Genomic DNA, 23178 nt, shown 5'->3' on the forward strand with positions numbered 1-23178 from the left:
GCCAGCGCGCGCCTGTGCGGCCATCTTGCCGTACGGATGGCCTTTGGCGCAGATTACCTTACGCGCCCATGTCACCACACGCGCGCATGTCACCGCACGTGCTCGTCCGGCCAGGTGGCTTCCGCGCCCGCTTACTGCTGCTGCCGCCGGTGCCGCGACGCTACGCGACCCCGCCGCGGCTCGGGGAGCCCAAAGAGAGGAGAGGGACGGAGGGCAGTGAGCCGCCATCTTGTCGTACGGCGCAGCCGCGGCCCACGTCTTGACCGTGTCGCCGTGCTCCCTCGGGGCGGGACGGGCGGCGGGCGGCCGGCTGTGAGGCCAGAGCCTGGTGGGCGCTGCGCCGAGGCCCGCGATGGTGATCTGCTGTGCGGCCGTGAACTGCTCCAACCGGCAGGGCAAGGGCGAGAAACGAGCCGTCTCCTTCCACAGGTACGCGGCCCGCCGCCTGCCGCCACGCCCCCGCTCTGGCCAAGCCGGCGGGGAAACTGAGGCGGCGCAGCGGGCCGGGGCAGGGGCGTGGGGCCTGCCCGACCTGAGCGCCAAAGGGAGCTGGGCGGCGGGAGCTGGCGCTGTGTGACCTTGGGCCGGCCGCCGTCTCTGGGCCCCGCGCCTAGGGCCATCGCGGCCACGCCGGGCCAGGTCTACCAGGTCCGCCCGCGCGGCGCGCGCCCCGCGCCCATCGATCTGGGTGGCAGCGCGAGCCGCGGCGGCAGCGCGAGCCGGGGCAGCAGTGCGTTCCGGAGACGCGTATCTACCACCGAGTGTCCGCCTTCTAGTGACCGGGTTCTCCGGCTCGGGAATGCGGACCCGGAGCACCTCGAGAGCAGTTCTCACGGGTCGGCGCCCGCTCACAGCCCGGAGGCCTGGCTTGCGCACTCCTCGCCCGGTAGAGGCCGAAGACACCAGGGACTGACTCTCTGGTTCCGTGGGTCTTTCGGTCAATTTCCCGGGGAGAGACCAGAACATGAAATCAGGGGACCGTGCCCCAAAAGGCACCCTGCACATGCGGCTGTTTCTGTGGCTGATGGGAACTACACGTGTTATTTACAGCATTACAGTGATTTGTCCTGAATCCGAAGTTGCTACAGTCTATCTAAAGAGCTGGTAACACTGATTACTTCTGGAGGCCGGCTGCTGTCCTGTTTCCCTCAGAGCACGTGTCCCAGAAGTTGTGTTACTGATCTTGACAAGGAGACAGCGTATTGTCAGGAAAGCAGCTGGTTGCATTTATCATTTCCAACGCTGTGTGGGGTAAAGATGCCCAACTTGGGGGGCCTCCTAGAGGCTCCCAGTGTATTAAGAAGGGAGGGGTGGTCCTGGGCCCTAGACCCTCCTGATCCATCTTGACACACTTGTGGTCTCAGGTGGGCTGGAGGCCCTCAAGGGAGCACAAGTAACAGTTTGGTCTGAGTTTTCTTAAATACAGTATGGATCTTAAGAAGTGATTGCTAAGTGTCACAGTCAACAAGAAGTGATTTAAGTATCTCTTATTCTGCATGTTCTGGGATTGGTTACCTTGTTAAAGTGTGTGAGCCAGTGGTACTGAATACATTCACTTACTGTGCAGCAACATCCACCTCCACAACTTTTTATTTTGTAGAGCTGAAATTGTCCAAATTTAACTTACTCCTCCATTTCTCTTCTCACTCTCTGGCAACTGCCTTTCTACTTAATCTATGAATTTGACCACTCTTGTTACCTTAACAAGCATATGTAGTATTTGTATAATCATTTAAGTGTTTTCGTGACTGGTGTATTTTAACTCGTCAGTGTTCTCAAAGTTTGGGCTGCCTGACTCCTGAGGGAGCAGTTTGGCACCTGGTAATGGAGTGTGCAGGAGCACAGAACTGCAGTCAGTTCCCACTTCCTCAGCTCCTTCCATCACAACTGAGGCAGGCATCCTGCTGGGCATCTGGTGTTCTCCTGGCCTTTGTGGCCCATACTGAATGGTTTCTTAGTACAGGCATAAGCCATCCTCATGCTGTTACTGCCTAAAGTCCTACTTTCCAGGCACAGCCAGTCAGTGCCCAGCTTCCTGTGGCCCACAGGTCTGGGCATCCTGCATACCATGGGGCATTTGCCACAACTCAGGAGGAGTGAGGGCTGCATTCCTATCTGTCTGACAACCTGCAGGCTCCTGAAGGGTCAAGAGTAGGCCATACAGCCTTCTATTCAACTGACACCTTGCAAATAGATGGTCCTTATGTTTCTATAAACTGTTTAAGCATATGAAATCAGTACAGGTTTGAATGATTGCAAAAAGTTACCTTTTGTAGTAGATAATTTCAGGATAAGGCTGTTAATTATTTCTCAGTTCTTTGTCTTTCATCCTGCAGGTTTCCCCTAAAGGACTCCAAACGCCTGATTCAGTGGTTAAAAGCTGTTCAGAGGGATAACTGGACCCCTACTAAGTATTCGTTCCTCTGTAGTGAGCATTTTACCAAAGACAGCTTCTCCAAAAGACTGGAGGACCAGCACCGCCTGCTTAAGCCCACAGCTGTGCCCTCCATCTTCCACCTGACTGAGAAGAAGAGAGCAGCTGGGGGTCATGGCCGTGCCAGGAGAAAGGACGCCAGCAAGACCTCAGGGCTTATGAAGGGTCAGTCAAGCACAGCAGTGGGGAAAGCAGCCCTGGGTTCCTCGTCACCCTTGAGTGGAAGCCCCATGGCCAAGCCTGAGTCCCGCAGATTGAAGCGAGCTGCTCTGCAGGGGGAAGCAGTGCCCCAGGCTGGCCCAGATACTGTGGGTCGGGAACAGGTGCAGGGGTCTCCAGAAAGAACGCCAGGCGGCCAAGGTGAGGCAGAGGCACCTGCTTCAGACTCCCATGACCAGAATGCTGCTACTTCCAGCCCCAGGCCAGGGGCAGACAAAAGTGGCATTTCTGTGGATGACTTTACTCCCCCAGGGTCTGGGGCTTGCAAGTTTATTGGATCGCTCCATTCTTACAGCTTCTCTTCCAAACACACTCGTGAGAGGCCATCTGTCCCCCGCGAGCCCATTGACCGAAAAAGGCTAAAGAGAGATGTGGAGCCCAGCTGCAGTGGTAACACCCTTGGGCCTGACAAGAGCTCAGTCCAGAGTCCCCCAAGCTCCTCACTCACAGCCACGCCACAGAAGCCTTCCCAGGGTCCTTCGGCCCCTCCGACTGACGTCACCCCAAAGCCAGCTGCAGAAGCTGTGCAGAGTGAGCACAGTGACGCCAGCCCCATGTCCATCAATGAAGTCATCCTGTCAGCATCGGGGGCCTGTAAGCTCATTGACTCACTACACTCCTACTGCTTCTCAGCGCGGCAGAACAAGAGCCAGGTGTGCTGCCTGCGAGAGCAGGTAGAAAAGAAGAATGGTGAACTAAAGAGCCTGCGCCAGCGTGTCAGCCGCTCTGACAGCCAGGTGCGCAAGCTGCGAGAGAAGCTGGATCAGCTTCGGAGAGCAAGCTTCCCTTACCTGAGCAGCCTGCTGCCCCCCAGCCGCGGTCAGTACCACACACCCCTGGGGGGTAGGTCTTCCTGCAGGGTGATATAGCATGTCCCCCAGTGCTTCCTGGGTCAAGGATCCCTGCACTCTTGGCGGGGGGTGTGTTGGTCATCACCACCCCCATGGGATGGGGAGCCCAAGCTTATAGGGTCATTGTGGATGTCCTCACTTGTGCCATTTCACTTTGAGGGGAGTGGGGAGCCTGGACCTGGGCAGCGGGCTTTTTGTTGCCTGCTTACACAGATGCACAGCATAGACATGATCACCACAAAAATAAGGTAGAGTAAGTAAATTCCTGAAAAATATAGGGGACTCAGAATTCTGGGGTTGTGCCTTCCATTCATGTTTTATGAATTTCCTTGAGGTCATTCTAGACATCAGTAGTTATTTCTTTTAAAATAATGCTTATAAAACTTGTATTCAAGCCTGTAATCCCAGCACTCAGGGGGCTGAGCAAGGATGATTGCTGTGAGTTCGAGGCCAGTCTAGGCTATAAAGTGAGCTCAAGGCCAGCCTGAACTGCGTAGTGAAACTCTGTCTCAAAAAGACAAGAAAACACACACAAAAAAATTCAAGTAGAATATATTCTCATATAAAATTAATACCTATTTTTCACCTACCTTCCAAATTTTATCCTTTGTTGGTATTATAAATTTGGCATATAGTTTTTCAGACTATTTATAGTTCTTTTACATAAGTGTACTTGTCCTGTATAAATGGGTATAATGTATTTTTACATATTTATTAGCTATGTTTGTTTGTCTCCTCACTGTTTACTGTTGAGTACTATAAACTGATTTCTAGATAGTCGTGAGTGAGTTCGATCCCTGGTACCGATAAAAATGAAAAAAACCAAAAAAAAAAAAAGATTAGTATAAAAAAAAGATTTACCAATAGTGAAAAGACTTACTAATACTTAATGGGTGGTGCTTTTGAACTCTGGAGATTTTCTTGTGGCTTTAATACACAGTCTGCTTTTGTGACTGTTGCTTCCTCTCCACCAGTTGGTTACATTGTTTTCTGCCCTGTGATGCCTGGGATCCTGCTACTTTGTTAGAGTCAGTGAATCTGTTCTTTTTTTTATGGTTTGTCTATGGACTTGTAGAAAGGTAGGGTCAGGTGATTCTGAAGCTGCCTATTTTTTCCTTTGTGTCTGTTCTATTTTGCTTAAGGTTTCAAGACCTTGTTAGATGCATACATTTTCCCAATTGTCATCCAGACAGAAAAACCCTCTTTATCCCCTTGAAAGTCCCTTGCTAAATCACTCAGTTGAGGTGGGCTTGAACTTGGGATCTTCTGGCCCCAGCCTCCTGTGACCATTTCCCAGCTTCTGTTGTTTTCCCTAATGAGTAGATTGTTTTAGAGCATTTTGGGGAGATTTTTTTTTTCCTTTTTGAGACAGGTTGTTTTTTGTTTTATTTGTTTGTACCAGGGATCTAACTCGTGACCTCAAGCTTGCCACACAGGCGCTAATACTGCTGAGCTATATCTCCAGCCCCTTGGGACAGGATTTGGCTGTGTAGTTCATGCTGACCTTGAGCTCATTGTATAACCCAGGCTGGCCTTGTACTCGCAGTGATCCTCCTGCCTCAGCTGCCCAAGCATTGGGATTACAAACTTGCCCAGCTCTTTCTTTTTATCACTGGATAATACTCTATTGTATAAATATACCACCATTTGCAGATCTGTTTACCTAGTGGAGGAGGTCTTGGTTGGCGCCAGTTTTGGTGATTATGTATAAAGCTGCTGTAGAGTCACACACTGGTTTTTATATGATATAATTTTCAGATTCATTGAGTATGGATGTAGGAGTAAAAGCGAGAACACCATGTAAAAGAGTACGCTTAGCTTTGTGAAAAACTGATACACTGTCCTCTCAAGTCCACTCCCTTTCCTATTCCTGGTAGCCCCTATTGCTCACAGCCTCCTGCCCTGGGGCTTCAACTGCTCTTGGTGATGGAGGAGAAACATCTTGTTACTATTCTCCCTCCCTTACAGTTCAATAATGGCTTGAGTTGTGGAACATCTTGTTACATGCTTATTTGCCATCTCTGTGTCTTCTTTGGTAAGGTATGTGTTCAGATTTTTGGCTCAGTTTTTAATTATTTTGTTATTGTTAAGTTTTAAGAGTTCTTTGTGTAGTTTAGATACAAGTGCTTTATCGGATACATGTTTTGCACCGTGTTTTCTTCCAGTCTGCGGTGTCTGAAACAGAATCTTATTCTTCCTTGTTTTTTGTTTTTGTCTTTTTTAGACAAGCTCTCACTATGCAGTTCAGGCTGGCCTTGAGCTCACTTTGTAGGCCTGGTTGGCCTCCAACTCCCAGCATTCTTCTGCCTCAGCCTCCCAAGTGCTGTTGAAACAAATGTTTGGAAGAGCAAAAGTTTCCAATTTTAAAGTTCAGCATGTTGATTTCTTCTTATATAGGTCACCCTTTGGTTATTATTTCTAAAAAATATATATAGCCAAGTCCAAAGTTACCTAATTTTTCGCCGGTTTTTTCCTAGGAGTTTTACAGTTTTACATTTGGATCTGTGGTCAGTGTTGAATTAATGTTTTATGAGAGGCTTGTGACTAGATTGTTCTTTTTTAAGATTCTCTAGTTGTTCCATCACCGCTTGAACAATAATTATTCTTTCTTATGAAAAACTTATCTGTGTTACTTTGTCAAAAATCAATTGCTTTATTTGTGTGGGACTCTGCACACTGGTCAGTTTGGTAAATCTGTGTATTCTCCCCTCAGCCCCATGCTGCCCTGATGACTGTAACTCTTAGGGCAGGACTTGGGATGGGTTGTTCCCAGCTTTGTTCATCATGGTGATGACTTTTCTGGGGTTTGATTTGCTTTGGTTTTGCCTTTCCATCTAACCTTTAGAATTATTCTTTAGTTAGCTTGTTGGGACTTTGGGATTGTGTTGCATCCATCAGTCAAGTTGGAAAGAGCTGACATCTCAACAGTATGCAGTCTTCCAGTTCATGAACGTGGACTGCCTTTCCATTTATTTATATTTTGTATTATCATTTTCATCAGAATTTTGTATTCTTGAAATTTATACATATTTCATTAGATTTATAGTTACATATTCTTTTTTGATGCAAATATAAATTTATTGTATTTTTAATTTCAAACCCAATTGTTTATTGCTAGTATATAAGGAATCAAACAACTTTTGTATGTGGCCTTGTATCTTGCAGTGTTCCTGTAACTAACTGCCTGTTAGTTTTTTCTGGATTCTCTAGAATTTTTGCAGTCTTGTCATCCACGAATAAAGCCAGTTTTTGCTGGCCTGGTGGCATAAACCTGTAATTTCAGCACTCAAAAGTCCAAAGCAGGATGATTATAGTTTGGACCATGTAGTGAGACCCCCTATCTCACAAACCCCCAAGAAAAGAGAAAGAAAAAAAGCAAGACTATTGTATTTTTTTCTTCCTTGTCTATATGTCATTTACTTCCTTTTCTCCTGTCACATTGCCTGGGACTTCCAGGACAATGTTGTTGAAAGCCGTGTTAAGAGGCAGTCTCCTCACAGAGTTCTAAATCTAAACAGGACATTCCTCTATATCATGGATCACTGTGATGCTGTGATAGGGTAACCCAGAGTTCATGCTTTGGGTCATTATGGAGGAGGGGGACTGCTCACTAGAGGAACCCCACCCATAGCCTCTGCTCTAGGGTATGGGTGGAAGGGTGGAAGTAGCCACTCACAGATGTTGGGTGATTGAATCCACAGCAGTTAGTCAGTGAAAGGTTCAGAGAGCCCTGGGCTTGCGTGCACCAGGAGACATCAAGAAAGGAGCACAGGGCAGGCAGGAAGCCCCACCCCACTCTGTGCCTTGTCCTGGCTGCACTGATTACTTCTTTCATCCCATTGTGGGCTAAGAACTGACATTATATGAGCAGGGTTTCTCTCCCTCCCTTCCTTTCTCCTTCCCTCTCTCCCTCCTTTTTCTTTTTTTTTTTCTAATTTTTTTTTTTTTTTTTGTCTTTTTCATTTTTATTGGTACCAGGGATCGAACTCACGACTGCCTGCTTGCAAGGCAGGCGCTTATGCCGCTGAGCTAAATCCCCAGCCCCCTCTCCCTCCTTTTTCATTCCTTCCTACAGTTCTGGGAATTCCCAGCTCTTTGTATGTTCTTATTTTTAAGATGGAGTCTTGCTCAGTCACTAGGTAATCCAAACTGAACTGGAATTTGTGATCCTTCTGCCTCAGCCTCCCAGAGTGCTGGGATTACAGGCATTCCTCATCATGCCAGGCTGATCTGTGTATCTCTGGTGGAGGGTACTGACACTGCTAGCTATAGTCATGGGCTCATGGGCTTCTCTGCAAAGTCCCGTCATTTTTGCCTCACAGATTTCTATGCTCTGCTATTAGAGACATTCACCCTAAGATCTTTTTGGACCATTGGTGCCTTCATTATTACACAGTGCCGTGCTCTGTTCCCGGTTATTTTTCTTGTCCTGATGTCTCCTGTTCTGGCATTCATATAACTAGTGTTAGTATCTTATGTGGTTCTCTCTTTCCTTTCTCTTGTGGTACCGAGGATGGAACTCAGGAAAGCTTAACCACTGAGCTCTATCTCCAGCCCTTTTTTAATTTTGAGACAGGGTCTCAGTTGCCAAGGCTGTGTCAGCCTCCCAAGTAGCTGGGATTACAGTTATACACTACTGCAGCCAGCTCTGTTGTTGTGAGTTTTTTCATTCTGTACCCCTTGTATCTCAGTCTGGGTTTCTCTGCTGCTTCCTCGGTGCCTAGTCTACTGTCAAACCATCAAAGTAGTGTATGCTTGCACTACAGAAGGATATTCAACTTGGGGAATTCGTACACATACACAACACACCTCAATCCTTTCTACTTCTTTTTTTTTTTTTTTTTTTTTTTTTTCCTTTCTACTTCTTTGCCCTATATCAGAGATTCTTAAATTCAGAGTTTCCAATCTGTGGCATTTCTTTTTGATGCTCTTGTCCCTCTCCTGTTCTTGTTGTCCCCTTTCTCAATCAGAGCCCTCAGCACATTAGTCATCATTTTAAATTCTGCATGATAAATTCAACATCCCTTCCAAACCCATGTCTACTTCTGGTGCCTGTTGTCTCCTCCTCATGCGTCTGAGGAAAGAGTCCTGCAATTTGTAGACCTCAACTGCCTGTTTTGTGAGTGTAGAACCAGACAGCACTTCATTCATAAAACAGAATGAGTGCTGAGCTGACAGACTGGCTTTCTAGATAGAGAAGAGCTGAAAAAGAAGAGACAAAGAAAAGAAAGCAAGTTGTTCACTTCAGAGTTTTTTTTTTCTTGTAAGGCTAAGACAGAACAACTGCAAAGTGACTGCTAACATTAGGTTACTTTAGAGTTTGGTTCATTTTGTTTCTGTTTTTGCTTCTTTTGGTGAGGATTAAAAAGGAAGAAAGTTTATTATCACAACGATGGAAGCTGCTATGTTTGGGAAACTTGGCTGTTACCTGTCTGCTGATTTCTTGAGGTCTGATCGCAGGTCAGTTTAGGTTTGACAGCATGCGGGGCTGTTTTGATGCCAGCAAGGTCTGCTGGGGATGTGCAGAAGGAGAACCTCCGGAATGATGATGAACACCTATAACTTTTGTTGATGTAATAGGAAGGGAGATGAGCTGCCTTTAATGAGAGGTGTCCCCTCACTGGGCCAGCAGCTGGGCTGTTGAGTATCTGCTGTGGGTGGCGGGGCTTCAGAGCGCTTTGTCCTTTGAAACGTCTCAGGAACTCTTAAGTGATCAAGGTAGAGCCCTGGTGTGATCAGGAGAAGAGAACCCAGCCTTGATCCAGTGATCCCCAAGCTGTGACTGCCACCAGTGCCTCTTGTCTCTCTTCTGCCTTCTTGGGTGAGATAGGAATGCTGGGGCACCAAGGAGATGTGCCCTTTGCTGCATGACATGACTCCCCACAGTGGCTGTGACTGCACAGAACCTTTGCTGTGGAGAAAGCCCTGTATCATTTCAAAATGGTCACCTCCCCTCCCCTGCCACAGACAGATTGTTTTCTTGGCACTTCATGGTGAAAACCTGGTAGCTTCTTGTGAGGCCCCAGCCTCCTGCATCTCATCCAGGCCCTTGGATCTCCTGCCAGCTCTGGGCCCTATGGCTTCTGCCCTGGACAGTGAGCTTGACTGTGATGATGAGTTGGAGGCCATCTGTGCCCTCATTTCTCTGTGGGCTTTTGTTTCCCTCCATGTTTTCCTTGATCTAAGTAAGACTGAATCCTGAGCTCTATCGCATGCTGCCCAGTCCCCTCATTATTTTTAGTGTGGTCGTTGCTGGTAAGTGAGAAACCAGCCAGCTTTGGTTGTTAGTCATCGTATCAAAGTCTTAGTGATTGTTAACTGTTCTTAATTTTTTTGGATTAAGTAGGTAATCATCATACCATCTGTAGATAATCATTTTCTTTCAAGACAGGGTCTCCCTATGCACTTCAGACAGGCCTCGAACTCACTGTGTAGCCCAGGGCAGCCTTGAATTTGCAGTGATCCTCCTGCCTCAGCCTTGGGATTATAGACATGCACCACCACATCCCACCGAAATAATCATTTAGATAGATGCACATGATTTTTTAAAAAATTTTAGGAATGTTTTCTCAATTTCCACTATTTATTTCTAGGTTTTCTGTGTCTGCGCCTTTCCATTTCGTGGTTGATGAGTGGTGGCCTTGCTGTTGTGGTAAAAGTAGCTCTCTTCTGCCTACTGCACTCTGACACGCCGGAAACACCGCTATTACCAGGATAGGGTGTTGTCCAGTTGGGACACTGGGAGGGCTCTATCCACAGGTCCCATCAAACTTTGCACACTGGTGCTGTCATTGGGCTCCTAGCCCTACATCTATAGCTGGGGTGAGCCAGAGGCCAGCACTCTACAGGCCAAAAAAGCACAGCAGAGCTTTCAGGAGCTGTCCCAGAAGAAACCACTTCAGTTTATGCCTGTTTCAGTGTGGTTTTTCTATTTAACAAGTTGGTTTCCTCTCTTAGGGTCAGGGAAGTAGCAGGGAGGAAATGTCCCTCCTTACTCTGCAGGGAACTTACAGTCTCCCTGCCCTGTCCCTCTGGAAGCCAACTGGGTCCTAAGGCTCTTTCCAGCTTGAAACTGTGATCACCAGAGCTAGACTACATTTCCCAGAATGCCCTCTGCATTCAGCATTCACTTCCCCCGGTGCCTGGCAGCCAGGTAAAAACATTTCCTGTCAGTTGGCAGAAAACAACCTTGAAGAACCTTGCTGGCTAGCTGTTGGAGTTCAGAAAACTTAGGGATGGGTAAGCTTGCTTTCAGTATCTCAAGTCAAAAAATAAAAATTTAAATTTATTGCAAAAAATTTAAATTTTTATTTTTGTATTTTGGTTGAGATATTAATAAAAGAAAAATGAAATTAGGAAAAAATACCTAGAAGAGACTGACCTGATTTATTTCAAGTGATTGAAAGTTACAAACTAGCTTGATGCTTTCTCATAATTTTGTTTCATTTTTAATTCATTTCATTCTTTTCTAGTGAAATCTGATCTACATAGTGTAAAATACACAAGTCCTGGGGATATACTTTGCTAACTTTTTTTTTTTTTTTGGTACTGAGAAACTCAAGACATTGTGCTTGCCAGGCAGGCACTTGTGCCGCTGAACTATATCCCCAGTCCTGTTCTAACGACTTTTGATATATAAATCTGACCTCCTGTCAGTAACCTGTTGTGTAGATTCCAGAATGACTGATCTTATTGATTGTTCTGGCCCGTGCCCTGCACTTCAGTGAAAACATCGTAGCAAGAGTGTGACCAGGTGCTGGCACAGTCCCAGCAGGGGTGCAGTTTGAGGTGTGGGAGCAGGCAGGGAGCCAGCTGGGCACTTGGCAAGGTGCCCTGGAAGGAGGGGGGGGGGAGGAAGCAGTGATTGTTTACTACCAGGCCTGCAGTCCTGGTGCACATTGAGGCTCATTAGGAACAGGGAGCTGGGGGACTGCAGAGCATAAGTGCTGCTCAGCCCAGTAGTTTCGAGGCACGTGCCTCATTGCCACTGTTGGAGGGACACCATGGTGGACCCGTACTCTGTCTCCCTCCACTCCAGGCACCTGTTGCTCTTCAGCGTCTTTGAATTTTGTTTCTCCTTTCACTTTCTGGCCTGGTGTGGTCCCCTGCATGCAGGAGAGGCCATGTCTGAATCAATTTCTTCTCCTGAAGAACCTTCAGCCTAAGGACAGTCACCATGCCGTGGGGCACAGACAAGCATTTGTATGACGGTTCTAGCACTTGGCTGCCTCCCTGCCTGCTCCTCCAGTTGATGCTCTGCTGCCCAAGTTGCGCCTCCATGGTGATTCTTTGCGGTCCAAGGCCACTGTCCACTCTTGGCTCTTGTGGTCTAGGCACCATCACCTGTCCCTTACCAGGAGTGCCAAACCAGCAGCTGCCCTCCTCTGGACACCTCAACCCCACTGACCACATGGCATCCAGAGCCTCGTCCTGTGTTCTGCTCCTGGCAGTTCTGTCTTGCTGGTCAGACTTCCCACTTCTGGCTTTGGTGCCCCAGACAGCTCCTGCTGGACAAGGCCTCACTCAGACCTGGCCATACAATGTCATGGGGCATGGCAGGGACAGACCGTGACCCTGTACTTGTTTGTACGCCAGAGTGGCTGGCACAGCTGGATCCTGCCACAGGCCCATGGGTGCCAGTGGCCCTGGTGGAACTGTCAGGTGATTCATGTTTGCAGTCCTGGGCCATCTGACTTATGAGCTTCTGGGCAAGGCTTGTCTTCCATCCAAAGACTCACTGTTGGCCAGCCGTCTTCTAGGCCTTGCCACCATTCTCTGTCATCATGTCCCAACCTGCCATTTTTTGAGATAGAAGATGCTCAATGAACCCCATCCTATAACAGTGTCCCCCACCCCCAGTTCCTGCTGTATTTCTGTCTCTGCAGTGCTTGCTCAGAGAGGAAAGACTGTGACAGGACACCCTGGGTGACTCCTTTCTCCTCGATAAGCCCACCTACAGATGTGTGGGCCAGGCTGGCAGAGGCCCTGTGCCTGCCCCAGGACTCACTGCTCTCCTCCTTCCCAACCCAGCCCACTCCTGGGTGCTCCAGATACCTACAGCAAACTCTGCTGTTTGGTCTTGTGCTTGCTTTGTTAAGCTGGTGATCAAATCCCTACCATCGAGGGAGAGAGATCAGATGGCCTAAAACTGACACACATAATGAGGAAGAAGATCTGGAGGCAGTTGGCAGAAGGGGCCAGAGTACGTGCCTTGACAGAGCAGCAGTGCAGACCCTGGTGATTGGAAGGGGTCATCCTGCCACACCACCTGTGAAGACCCCAGCCATAATGGCTCATGACCTGAAAGACAGAGTCAAGGATATGTGGCACATCCCACATCCATTGTTGCTATTGTTTTTTTAGACAGTTTTACTATGTAGTTTGCCTCTTGAGCCCCTGCCTTGAACTCATCTATGTAGCCTGGGCTGGCCTTGAACATGTGGGGCTACTCCTGCCTCAGCCTCCCAAGTGCTGAGTTTACAGGCATACACCACCACACCTGGGCCAAACCAATGTTGTTTGAGGAAATTTTCAAAATTGGAATATTTTAATCCAAAATTTATATTTCTGGCTTTTTTTTTTTTCTTGAAATGCCAGACGCTCTGCAATGGGTCTTATCCCAGAGTAGCAACAGTGCCCTGTGCTCTGGGTGGAGCCTGTCTTCTGGTATTGTCCTCAGTGAGTGGCAGGACCAAGTAGCCATTTGCTGAGTGTGGATAGTCCCTATCCAGTGCTGCCCCGTAGGACCAGAAACTGGGCTTCATGTAATTCACGTTTCCTAGTGGCATTTTTTTAGCATATGGAATTGAACCTAGGACCTTTATACTATATCGACAGCCCTCTTTTTAATTTTTTAAAAACAGGGTTTACATTTGGTAACAAATCTTGTTTTGGCTCATTTTTTTCTTTAAAATAAAATAAAACTATGCATTCACCTTAAAAATTAAAAACAGGGTCTAAGTTTTTAATTTGGCCAGGACAGACTTGAACTTCAGCCCTTCTGCCTCAACCTCCTAAATAGCTGAATTACAGGCACACACCACCACATCCAGCTACCTTCAAAAGATAAAAAAGAAACTAGTGAATCTAATTTAATATGTCCACTAACCCTCTATCCTGTGTCTGCATGACCTGCCTGTGGCATTTTTGTGGCTTGACAGTATCCCCTGCACAGAGGGGTCTGCTGCTTTCCCGCCTGCCCCCATTGGGCATCTAGGCCCCCCAGCCACCTACATGCTCCCTGTCCTGCTGGGAGTGGTCCCTCTTCCCCCAGGTCACTGTCCTCATCCCTTCATGTTTGTTTTATGATGCTCCATCTCCCTTGTGTGTGACTGCTGTGTCTTTGCTTCTGTCCTTGGCCCATTGATCCCCTGCTTGGTTGCTGTGTGGGTAGTGGGCAGCAATTGCTTGCCCATGTTGTATTCTTCCCCCCTGGCAGGTGTTGGACACCTTGCAGTCTGAGTCTATTATTCCTGATCTCCACCAAGGACTGATGCTAGTATCCTTACCATGCCACTCGTCTATTGTCCACAGGAGGTTCTATCCAAGTTCCAGTGTCCCTGGCTTGCTGTGGGCTTCCACAAAAGCTGGGAAAGGACCCCTTGGAAAGAAGGAGCCTCAACCTGAGCTACATTCCCACCACCTTTTCTTAATTTTCATTTTGAGGCAAGATCTCACTAAGTGTCTTAACTGCCCAAGATGTTTTCAAACTTGTAGTCCTCCTGCCTGAGTCCCAAAGTGCTGGGATGGCAGCTCCGTGCCACCAAGCTGCTTGTTTTCTTCTTCTCCTGTCACTTCCATACTTTCAATATGAAGGCCCTGGCTGGGCACTACTCTCACCCTGGGCTAGGGACATGGAGCCTCTACTTCCCTTTCCCCCAGGGCCTTGGTTGTTTTTCTGAGGAACTGCCAAGATCTGGTAGGGAGCATATTTGCTGATTGAAGGCAAGAGCCTTGCACTGACTGTCCCTGTCTTCTGCCCTCAGAGCCTCCCAAGATGAACCCCGTGGTGGAGCCACTGTCCTGGATGCTGGGCACCTGGCTATCGGATCCGCCAGGGGCTGGCAGTTTCCCAACACTGCAGCCCTTCCAGTACCTTGAGGAGGTGCACATCTCACATGTAGGCCAGCCCATGCTCAACTTCTCGTAAGTGCATGCTGAACACCACACCTGGAGGGAACTGGCGCTGGACACAGTCGTAGGGTGGGGGAAGGGAACCAGTTCGTGTCTCCTTGCACAGTGGATAAAGATGGCACATTCCTGGGGTGTGACAGTTTTGCACATGTTAGATGAATCAATACAACGCAGGTTCATCAGTCAGTGCATAAGAACAGGCACTGTGTTTCATGAAATTGGTAACCCTGTACTGTGCCCTGCATGGAAATTGACCGCCCAGTGTTACTGAAAGTAGAAGGGCATGGCTGTCTCTCACATGCAGCCCAGCTGGCTGAGGTTCAAGGAAGCAGTGAGTGCTGTCATTCCCACATTTTGCCCATATCCCAAAGCAGGGTGTCTTAGTTACTTTGCTTGTTGCTGAGACAAAATACCTGACTCCCAAAGGTAAAGTAGTTTAGTTAGCTCACAGTTTATAGAGGTTTCAGTGCATAGTCAGCTGGCTCCAAGGCAAGTTAGCACTGCAAAGGCAAAAACAGTTTATGGCAAAGCAGAACAGGTAGAAGGCAGTGAGCAGCAAGCCAGCAACAAGGGGCAGGTGACCACAGGAACCCTCTTTATTTTATCTCACACCCAGGGTGGGCATGCTTCATCCTACCCAGAGCTAATCAGTAGCCTGATTTAGTAATCCCAGAGTTATACACTCCAGAGCCAGCCAGCTCTGAAAAAGCTCCACCTAGGGCTGCATGGGGTTTTGGGGGACCCTAGACACACACCATGACACAGGGTCCTCCAAGGCCCTGCAGTGGTCCCTACACAGCAAAGGACACACAACAGATTGAAGACTATAGTTTAAAAAGTAAAGAAGTACAAAAAGCAAAACTCCCTTCCTAGTCTCCACTGCACAATTACATGTGAGGAATCTAAAGTGGGCGTGGTGGCGTACTCCTGTAATTCCAGCATTCAGGAGCCTAAAGCAGAATTGCCAAAAGTTCAAGACCAGCCTAAGCTACATAGTAAGTTCAAGGACAGTCTGAAGTGCATAGCGAGACCCTGTCTCAGAAACCAAGAATATAAAATAAAGAAGCTGATAAATCAACTTTGTGGTAAGATTGGGAACCCTTTATCTGATCTTTGTTTTTGTTTTTTGAGACAGGATCTTGGCAATCCTCCTGCCTCAGCCTCCTGAGTGCAAACAAATTGATTGGGCCCTTATCCTAGAATATAACCCTAAAGAGGAAAGACCTGCCACCATATCTGTAATCCCAGCTACTCGGGAGGCTGAGGCAGGAGAATCAAAAGTTAAAGTCTACACTGACCAATTTAGACTTGTTTCAAAATAAAAAATGAAAGGGGCTGGAGATGTAGCTCATTGTTTAAGAGTACTAAATTCCATCCCTAATACTACAAAAATAAGATAAAATTAAATATTAGAAAAGAGAACAGTTTGTTAGAATGAAATTTTACTGTAACTGCCCCACAGTGTTCATATGAGGTATGAGAGCTGACAAGGTTGGGGAGAGGGTGCATGACAAATTCGGCAAAAGCAAGTGCCTGGCAGGGTTTAGTGAGGTATTCCTGAAATAGGAATAGGTATTCCTTCCAGAGGCAGGAAGGTTGCAGAGTTGAGGCCAGTCTGAGCAGTATAGCAAGACTATCTCAAAGGAATAAATGAGAGGCTGGGCCTGCAGCACAGTGCCCGAGACTTGCCTCGCAAGAGGTCCACCAAGAATTTGAACCGTGAAATGGGCCAGGAAGTGGCTGAGGCACAAAGGGGAGCTAAGGAGCCCCTGCCAGGTTAGGGAGCCCCACTGTTGTGTCCTTGACACCCACCATGCTTCTCACGCCTCCTCCTCCTGCACAGGTTCAACTCCTTCCACCCAGACACACGCAAGCCTCTGCACAGGGAATGCGGCTTTATCCGCCTCAAACCAGATACCAACAAGGTGGCCTTCGTCAGTGCACAGAACACAGGTGTGCTCTTTGGGCTGGGCAGTGCATCTTGGGATCTCTGGGGACAGCCCTGCCTGAGGCCACAGGGTTCGGCACCTGTGGTCTTCCCAGGGCCTTGCACCTCCCTGTCTGCCTGGGGCAGGGTGGGGAAGAGAGGGCCATCTGAAGGCATTCTCAGCCTCATCATCATCCAGGAACTACTCAGGTCAGCCTTGATGCCCTTGACCTTCCACCTGCCCAGTAGACAGGGACAGTGCCCAGGGCACTGCAGGGTACAGCAGAAGATGTCCAGCCTGATCCCTCTTCCTAGAGTGCGAGGGGATACAGGTCGGGGGACTGGGGACCAGGACGCCCTGCACAGCTGACCTGCCATGAAGCACCTGCCTCTGGAGGCCTGTGTGGGCCAGGTGGGGCTGAACACATTTCCAGGCCTACTTCACTACAGGGGCAACTTCCCATCCCCTCCACAGGCATCGTGGAGGTGGAGGAAGGCGAGGTGAACGGGCAGGAGCTGTGCATTGCATCCCACTCCATCGCCAGGATCTCCTTCGCCAAGGAGCCCCACGTGGAGCAGGTAAGCCCCACACCCTCCTGCCATGTCCAGGTATCCACAGTGGTCAGCAGGTTGTTGCACTCTCTTGTGGCCTGTTCAGTAGATGTCTTGCGTTTTCACTTCTCACGTTGCCCCAGCTTCAGTTACCTGGGTCCCTGGTAGGTGGGCATGAAGGTTGTTTTTGGGGTTATTGGTTTATCACAAATATCCCTTCCTATTTGGATTGTCCAAATACAGATCTGGGGCCAGGAATGTAGCTCAGTGACACAATTGCCCACATTGTGCCCATACCCCAAAGCAGGGTGTCTTAGTTACTTTGCTTGTTGCTGAGACAAAATACAAAACCCCTGGCAAGCATGAGGTCGTGAGTTCAATTCCCAGTACCAAAAAAAAAAGTAACACCAAATACAGATCTGACCACATGGGTTGATACATTTCCCCCAGTTTAGTTGCAGGGTCAGAGCTCCAGTGCATTTTACACTCTGTATGGTTCTTCTCAACAGTTACAGCTCCACCATCTCTGCAGGGAGCTGCCCCTCCTTCACCTCATACTCTTTGGTCCTTTGAATTTGATAAATAACAGATGGTGTTGATTGCTTCCCTTTTTTCTGTACTGGGCATGGAACCCAGTGCCCTGGACATGCTAGGTAAGCTCTCAACCACTGAGCTATATGCCCTGCCCTTTTTATTTTGAGACGAGGTCTTGCTGAGCTGCCCAGACTGGCCTCAAACTCAGGATCCTCCTGCCTCAGCCTCAGGAGTAGCAGGAGTTACAGGTGTGTGCCACCACACCAGCTCATCTCTGTTTTGAACCTGACTTACGAGAGGGCTCACTCTGCGAACTGATTGAGCACTCACTCCTTGCTGTGTGTGCTTGATGCACCGAGTGGTAGCCTGGCTGTTGGGAGCTTTTCACTGTCCTAGCTGTCAGTCTGCACCTGCTGTGTGTCTCCCCAGTGTCTCTCCGCGTGGTTTCTTCCATGGTGGACTCTGTACATGGGTGTGGGCTTTCCTGTGCATCTCAGGAGGTTCCCTCTGCCTCTCTGAACCCAGACACTGCAGGAAGGTGTTTTCTACTCCAAAGGTGATCGAACCATTCTGCCACTCTCTTGTGTGCTTGCAGCTATCCTCCTGCATTTAGAGCTTTCATCTCTTTCTGCTTTTCTCTTGCCTGGTGTGGCAGCCGGCTCCAGCTTTCCCCAGACTCTGACCAGCAGTGCTCACTCAAGCCCCGACCATCCTGTGCAAGCACCAGGTTCAGTTTCTCTTCCTGTGCAATCTACTTCTGCTCCAGTAAGCCATTACTTCAATTCACAAAGCTTTCTATTCCACTTCCGTATATAAAGGAAAGCCCCGTATTGTTTTCTCCACATTTTTTTCTTATTCATAAGCATTTCCTCTTCAAGACAAACTTTGGGGAGCAGAAACGGAACCCAGGGCCCCACGCACACTGTGCAGTGCTCACCGTTGAGCTGCAGCCCATGGTGTGAGTTCGAGTGAGCCTCTCAAGGTCCCTGAAGATGCAGCAGACTGAGCTGTCCAAACAAGTTAATGTGAGAAGTGACATCTACATCTGGAGTAGGAGGCCACAGCATGGCAGGACAGTGCAGTGGTTTCCAGTCTTGGACACCTTGCAGCGCAGATGAACACTCCATTTTGTTGTGCTTATTTATTATTTATTTTTTATATTGGGGCTGGAACCCAGGGTCTTGCTATGCTGGGCTCACCACAGAACCCTGTCTCCAACCTGCAAGCTGTATTTCTTTATCATTTTAATCATACAGATCTAGCACATTTCATGTTAAATATTTTATGGGGTTTTTTAAATAACAAAATAATAACTAACTGTAGTTAATTGCTACATACAAAGAAGGGCTTTTTATCTGTGTCCCATAGTGGATCACTGACAGCTGCGCAAGGCTTCTGACCCATGTTGTGCCTGCCGTGCTGGGACACCTCTGTGGCAGGTGACTGGACCTCTTCCTGGCCCTGAGCAAGTGGCCAACCCTGCTGCAACAGAAGTGCTCATTGAGGTGCTTCTGCAGGTCACCTTGTGGTAGAAAAGACCCATTTGTCAGGTTTAGACAATTCTGTTTCCAGTGTATTGAGGACCATGTGCAGGGCTTTAGGGGCTGGGAGCACAGCTCAGTGTGTAGAGCAGAGCATGTCAAGACCTTTCAAAACCCTGCACTAAAATAAGCTATACATGGTGGTTTGGGTGTTTTTATTTTTGTTGTTTTGGTACTGGGAATGGAACTCATGACCTCACACTTGCCAGACAGGTGCTGTGCCACTGAGCTATATTGCAGTCCCGGGTTTTGGTTTTGAGGTAGGATTTCACTCTGTAGTTCAAGTTGCCCTTGAACTTAAAAATGTAGCCCAGGGTGGCCTCAGACTCATTGCAATCTTCCTGTCTCAGCCTTCTAGATGCTGAGATTACTGATGTGCACCACCGTGCATGGCTATGGAATTTTATCAAATGTTTTTACATATAGCCTTTTTGTACCGGGGATCGAACTCACAACCTTGCACTTACCATGCAGGCGCTTATGCCACTGAGCTAAATCCCTGGCCCTACATACAGCCTCTTTGGGGAAGATTCTGTGCATTTTCCCCCTTGAAGCTGTCAATACAGAAAATTATACTAATATCTTCAAGACACTGAGTCATATTTGCTTTAGAGGGATAACTCCTACTCATCATGGTATATTAAATAACTTTTTCATATATCATTATCCATTTTAGTATCAATGTTATTTGTAGCCTGACCTGGGAAATTTTCTGCTTTTTGTTTTTCCTGGTACCAGGAATCCAACTCAGGGCCTTATACTTGCCATGCAGATGCTGTGCCACTGAACTACATCTGGCCCCTGCTTTTTCTATAATTTTAACAAAGGCTACTCTGTGGGGACTGTTGCTGGCAGACTTGGAGGTGTCCAGCCCTGACACCAGCTTTTTCTCTTCCTGTCTCCGAGTGTTGGCCCTGTCAGGAAGTTACTGAGCATGTAGCCATTGCTCACCTGTCAGTCTGCCTGCCAGTCCACCATTGTCATTTTTCTGCTCTGGTATATGTGTGGTTTTTTTGTTTTGTTTTGTTTTGGTTTGGTTTTTTTGTCTTTTTGCTTTTTATCGGTACAGGGGATCGAACTCATGACTGCCTGCTTATAAGGCAGGCGCTTATGCCACTGAGCTAAATCCCCAGCCCCCTGTGTTTTCTTTCTTAATTATACTAGCAGCATTTATTTATTCTGTGCCAGTTTTATTTAGGTTTTGCTCATTTATTTTTTGAGAACTGGCTTAGGGTTTTCTGGATGTGGTGCTAAGGAAAAGCCCCTGTGTCAGGGGTCCCATCTGAGTGACCTGGCTGACACGATGTGCCTGGTGCTCTTCCACACTTGTCAGCATGAGCAGAGTCAGGAGCACAAGACAATGTGGGGACTCTTGGAGAGGCTCCTCTGTCTTCCTGGTTTGTGCATGGGCCAGGCAGATGTGGCCTGGTCAGAAGAGCACTCCTAGGATGTCTGTGTATACTGAAGCCCCAGGCTCCAGATGGCTGACCTCCTGCCACCCACCCCTCGACGTTAGACCTGTCCTATTCCCTTCTCCCTACCCCAGCCCAGACCCCTCTTGCCGCTGCTGTCTGCAGTCACCTTGGTGGGTATAACAGGGCCCAAGTCTCACCTGGGCTTTCCTTAGGCTTCCCTCACTGTTATTATCAGGGTATACAAGGGAAAGGATTTAATATAACACACATAATTTATAGGGTTATTTTATAATATTCACCCCAAAAATCGAATGGAGCCCACCTGGCAAATGTGAAGTCATGAATTCAATCCCTGGTACCAAAAAAAAAAAAAAAAAAAAAAAAAAAAAAGTCAAATGCAGAAGAGTGTGAGAAATCCATCCACAGGCTAGAGACCCAAAGAATCCATCTGAGGGCGTGGATCCCATGTCAGTGTCCTTCACGAGTCCAGCTGGAGGCCTAGAGCCCACAACAAGGTCTCATGCAAGTCTGTGTCAAGGATCTGCCCTGGGAAGGCCCAAAAGTCAGTGGTGAACTAGAAAGCCTGCATCAGTGGGATGACGGTTCTGTGCCAGCAGGCTGAGGTATCTGCACTGGAGTTAGGAAGTGATGCTCAAGATAAGGACCACAGCCCCACCCCCACAAGAGAACTGCAGTCACCCTCAGTGACAGCAAGGACCTGAGCTCCTCTGATGTTGAGAACAGGAATATCATATCAGGAAAACCAGCATGACAAGATTCTCCAGGAGATTGAACAACACACCATCTTTCCCTGCAGAGCCAAGAAGCAGCTCAGAGTAGGGACCAGAGCTTCCCCAAAGTGAACCATCTCCTCTCACCTGCTCAGCACAGCCTCAGGGTCTGCAGTGTTCCCAGCTGGTGTCACCTCCACTGTCTACTTAGAGGCCTTGATGGCCCCCATATGCTTTTCTGTTGGTTTGTTTGTTTGTGTTTGTTTTTGGTTTTGAGATTGGGTCTCACTGTGTAATCTAGGCTAGCCCCAAACTGTTAGTGATCTTCCTGCCTCAGCCTCCCAAGTGCTAGAATTACAAAGATGTGCTACCACATCCAGCACCTATGCTGGTGCTTTTAAATACATTTTTAAAAAGTATTTTTGGCCAGGTGCATTGAAGCATCTGTAATCTCAGCCAGTCAGGAGGCTGAGACAGGAGGATCATAAGGTCAAGGCCAGCCTGTGCTACTAGCAAGTCCTCTCAAAAGATAAAAAGGAGTCAGAGATGTAGTACAATGCAAGGCCCTGAGTTCTATCTCTAGTACTACAGAAAAGGAAGCTGACTGCTGTGGGAGATAGGAGGTGGCCACAGAGACCCAACCCACACACCTTTCGAAGCGTAGAAGCCCTGCCGTTTCTCACGCTGTCAGCCCATAGCACTAGCTGGCTTCAGACGACGGAGCGGGCACCTATTTTTGGATCTTGCAGTAGAGACCACTGGCCTTTTTCTGACAGCTCAGTGTCCCCAGGGCACTGGAATGGGTGGCTCAGTCCAGGCTGGGGTGAGGTGCTCACAGCAGGAAAACCAATAGGGCATTTGGGAGAGAGGCCTCCAGATCCCCAATGGACCAACTTGTGTCTACCACAGTGGCCACGAGTCTCCCACCCTGATCCTTGCCTGTCCCAGGCAGTGCCTGCTCAGTGTCTGTCACCTGCTGGTGGGAACCTAGCAGGTTCCCAAGCCTGGGACAGGTCCTGGGACAGATGGATGCTCCAGCATTTGTTGAATGTTTTGGAGAGAAAACTAAGGTGTAACATTCTGTTCTCCACCCAGATCACACGAAAATTCCGGCTGAATTCTGAAGGCAAACTTGAACAGACAGTCTCCATGGCAACCACTACACAACCAATGACTCAGCATCTTCGAGTCACCTATAAGAAGGTGACCCCCTGACTAGGAGCAGACTGCTGGCCTGGGGGCCCTGGCGCCATCACAGCAGCAGATGTCCTACTGCAGACAATGGAGTCCAGAGGTCACTGTAATGGCACAGAGAAACCAAATAAAAGGCCTTTATTTTTATGGCTGAGGATTTTGGATATTATCCCTGTGCAGATTGTACATTTTTTTTTTATCAGCTACTGATGGCTTATTTTCCAAAGGTCTTTCCCTAAGAAATTAAGAAGGAATGCTCCCCATCTCCTACAGTTTTAACAAGATCTAAACTACATCCGAATCTTCAGGAGAGTAGCCAACAAGTTGAAGACGAAGGTGGAACCAAAAGGATTGCCACACTAGATGTGGCAGCATGCACTGGGAGGTTCTAGCACTCAGGAGACTGAGGCAGGATTGCTTGAACCCCTAAGTTCAACCCCAGCCTGGGCAACATAGCAAGACCCTGCCTCAAAACAAAACAAAAACCCTCAAAAAGAGTTGCTGTTATTTCTCATCAATTTTAGACAGAATCCAAGGCCTGTTCCTGTGGTCAGGACACTCCTGGAGGACAGGCCCACCCTTCATGTTTTTGTTTGTACTCTGCAACGCAACATGGCCTTCACAGTGGTGTGTTGTGCATGATGAAG

General features: G+C 48.2%; 1 protein-coding gene across 2 annotated transcripts; it reads left to right on the forward strand.

Annotated features, from left to right (window-relative positions):
* The first annotated feature begins 93 nt into the window (after window positions 1-93).
* Thap4 (THAP domain containing 4) lies at window positions 94-22678 on the forward strand. 2 transcript variants are annotated; one of them, XM_003474555.5, is made up of 6 exons: window positions 94-429; window positions 2337-3472; window positions 14490-14649; window positions 16481-16590; window positions 17040-17143; window positions 22433-22678. In XM_003474555.5, exons 1-6 carry the CDS (start codon window positions 353-355, stop codon window positions 22550-22552), a joined length of 1707 nt encoding a protein of 568 aa, XP_003474603.1. In that variant the 5' UTR covers window positions 94-352; the 3' UTR covers window positions 22553-22678. The 2 variants fall into 2 exon arrangements, with proteins under 2 accessions (XP_003474603.1, XP_005005731.1); XM_005005674.4 differs by lacking the exons at window positions 94-429; window positions 2337-3472 and adding an exon at window positions 10628-10743.
* The last annotated feature ends 500 nt before the right edge of the window (window positions 22679-23178 follow it).

This window comes from Cavia porcellus, unplaced genomic scaffold (genome assembly GCF_034190915.1).
Source record: "Cavia porcellus strain 051 isolate PalLab524CR breed Dunkin Hartley unplaced genomic scaffold, mCavPor4.1 scaffold_26, whole genome shotgun sequence".
Classification (NCBI taxonomy): Eukaryota; Metazoa; Chordata; class Mammalia; order Rodentia; family Caviidae; genus Cavia; species Cavia porcellus.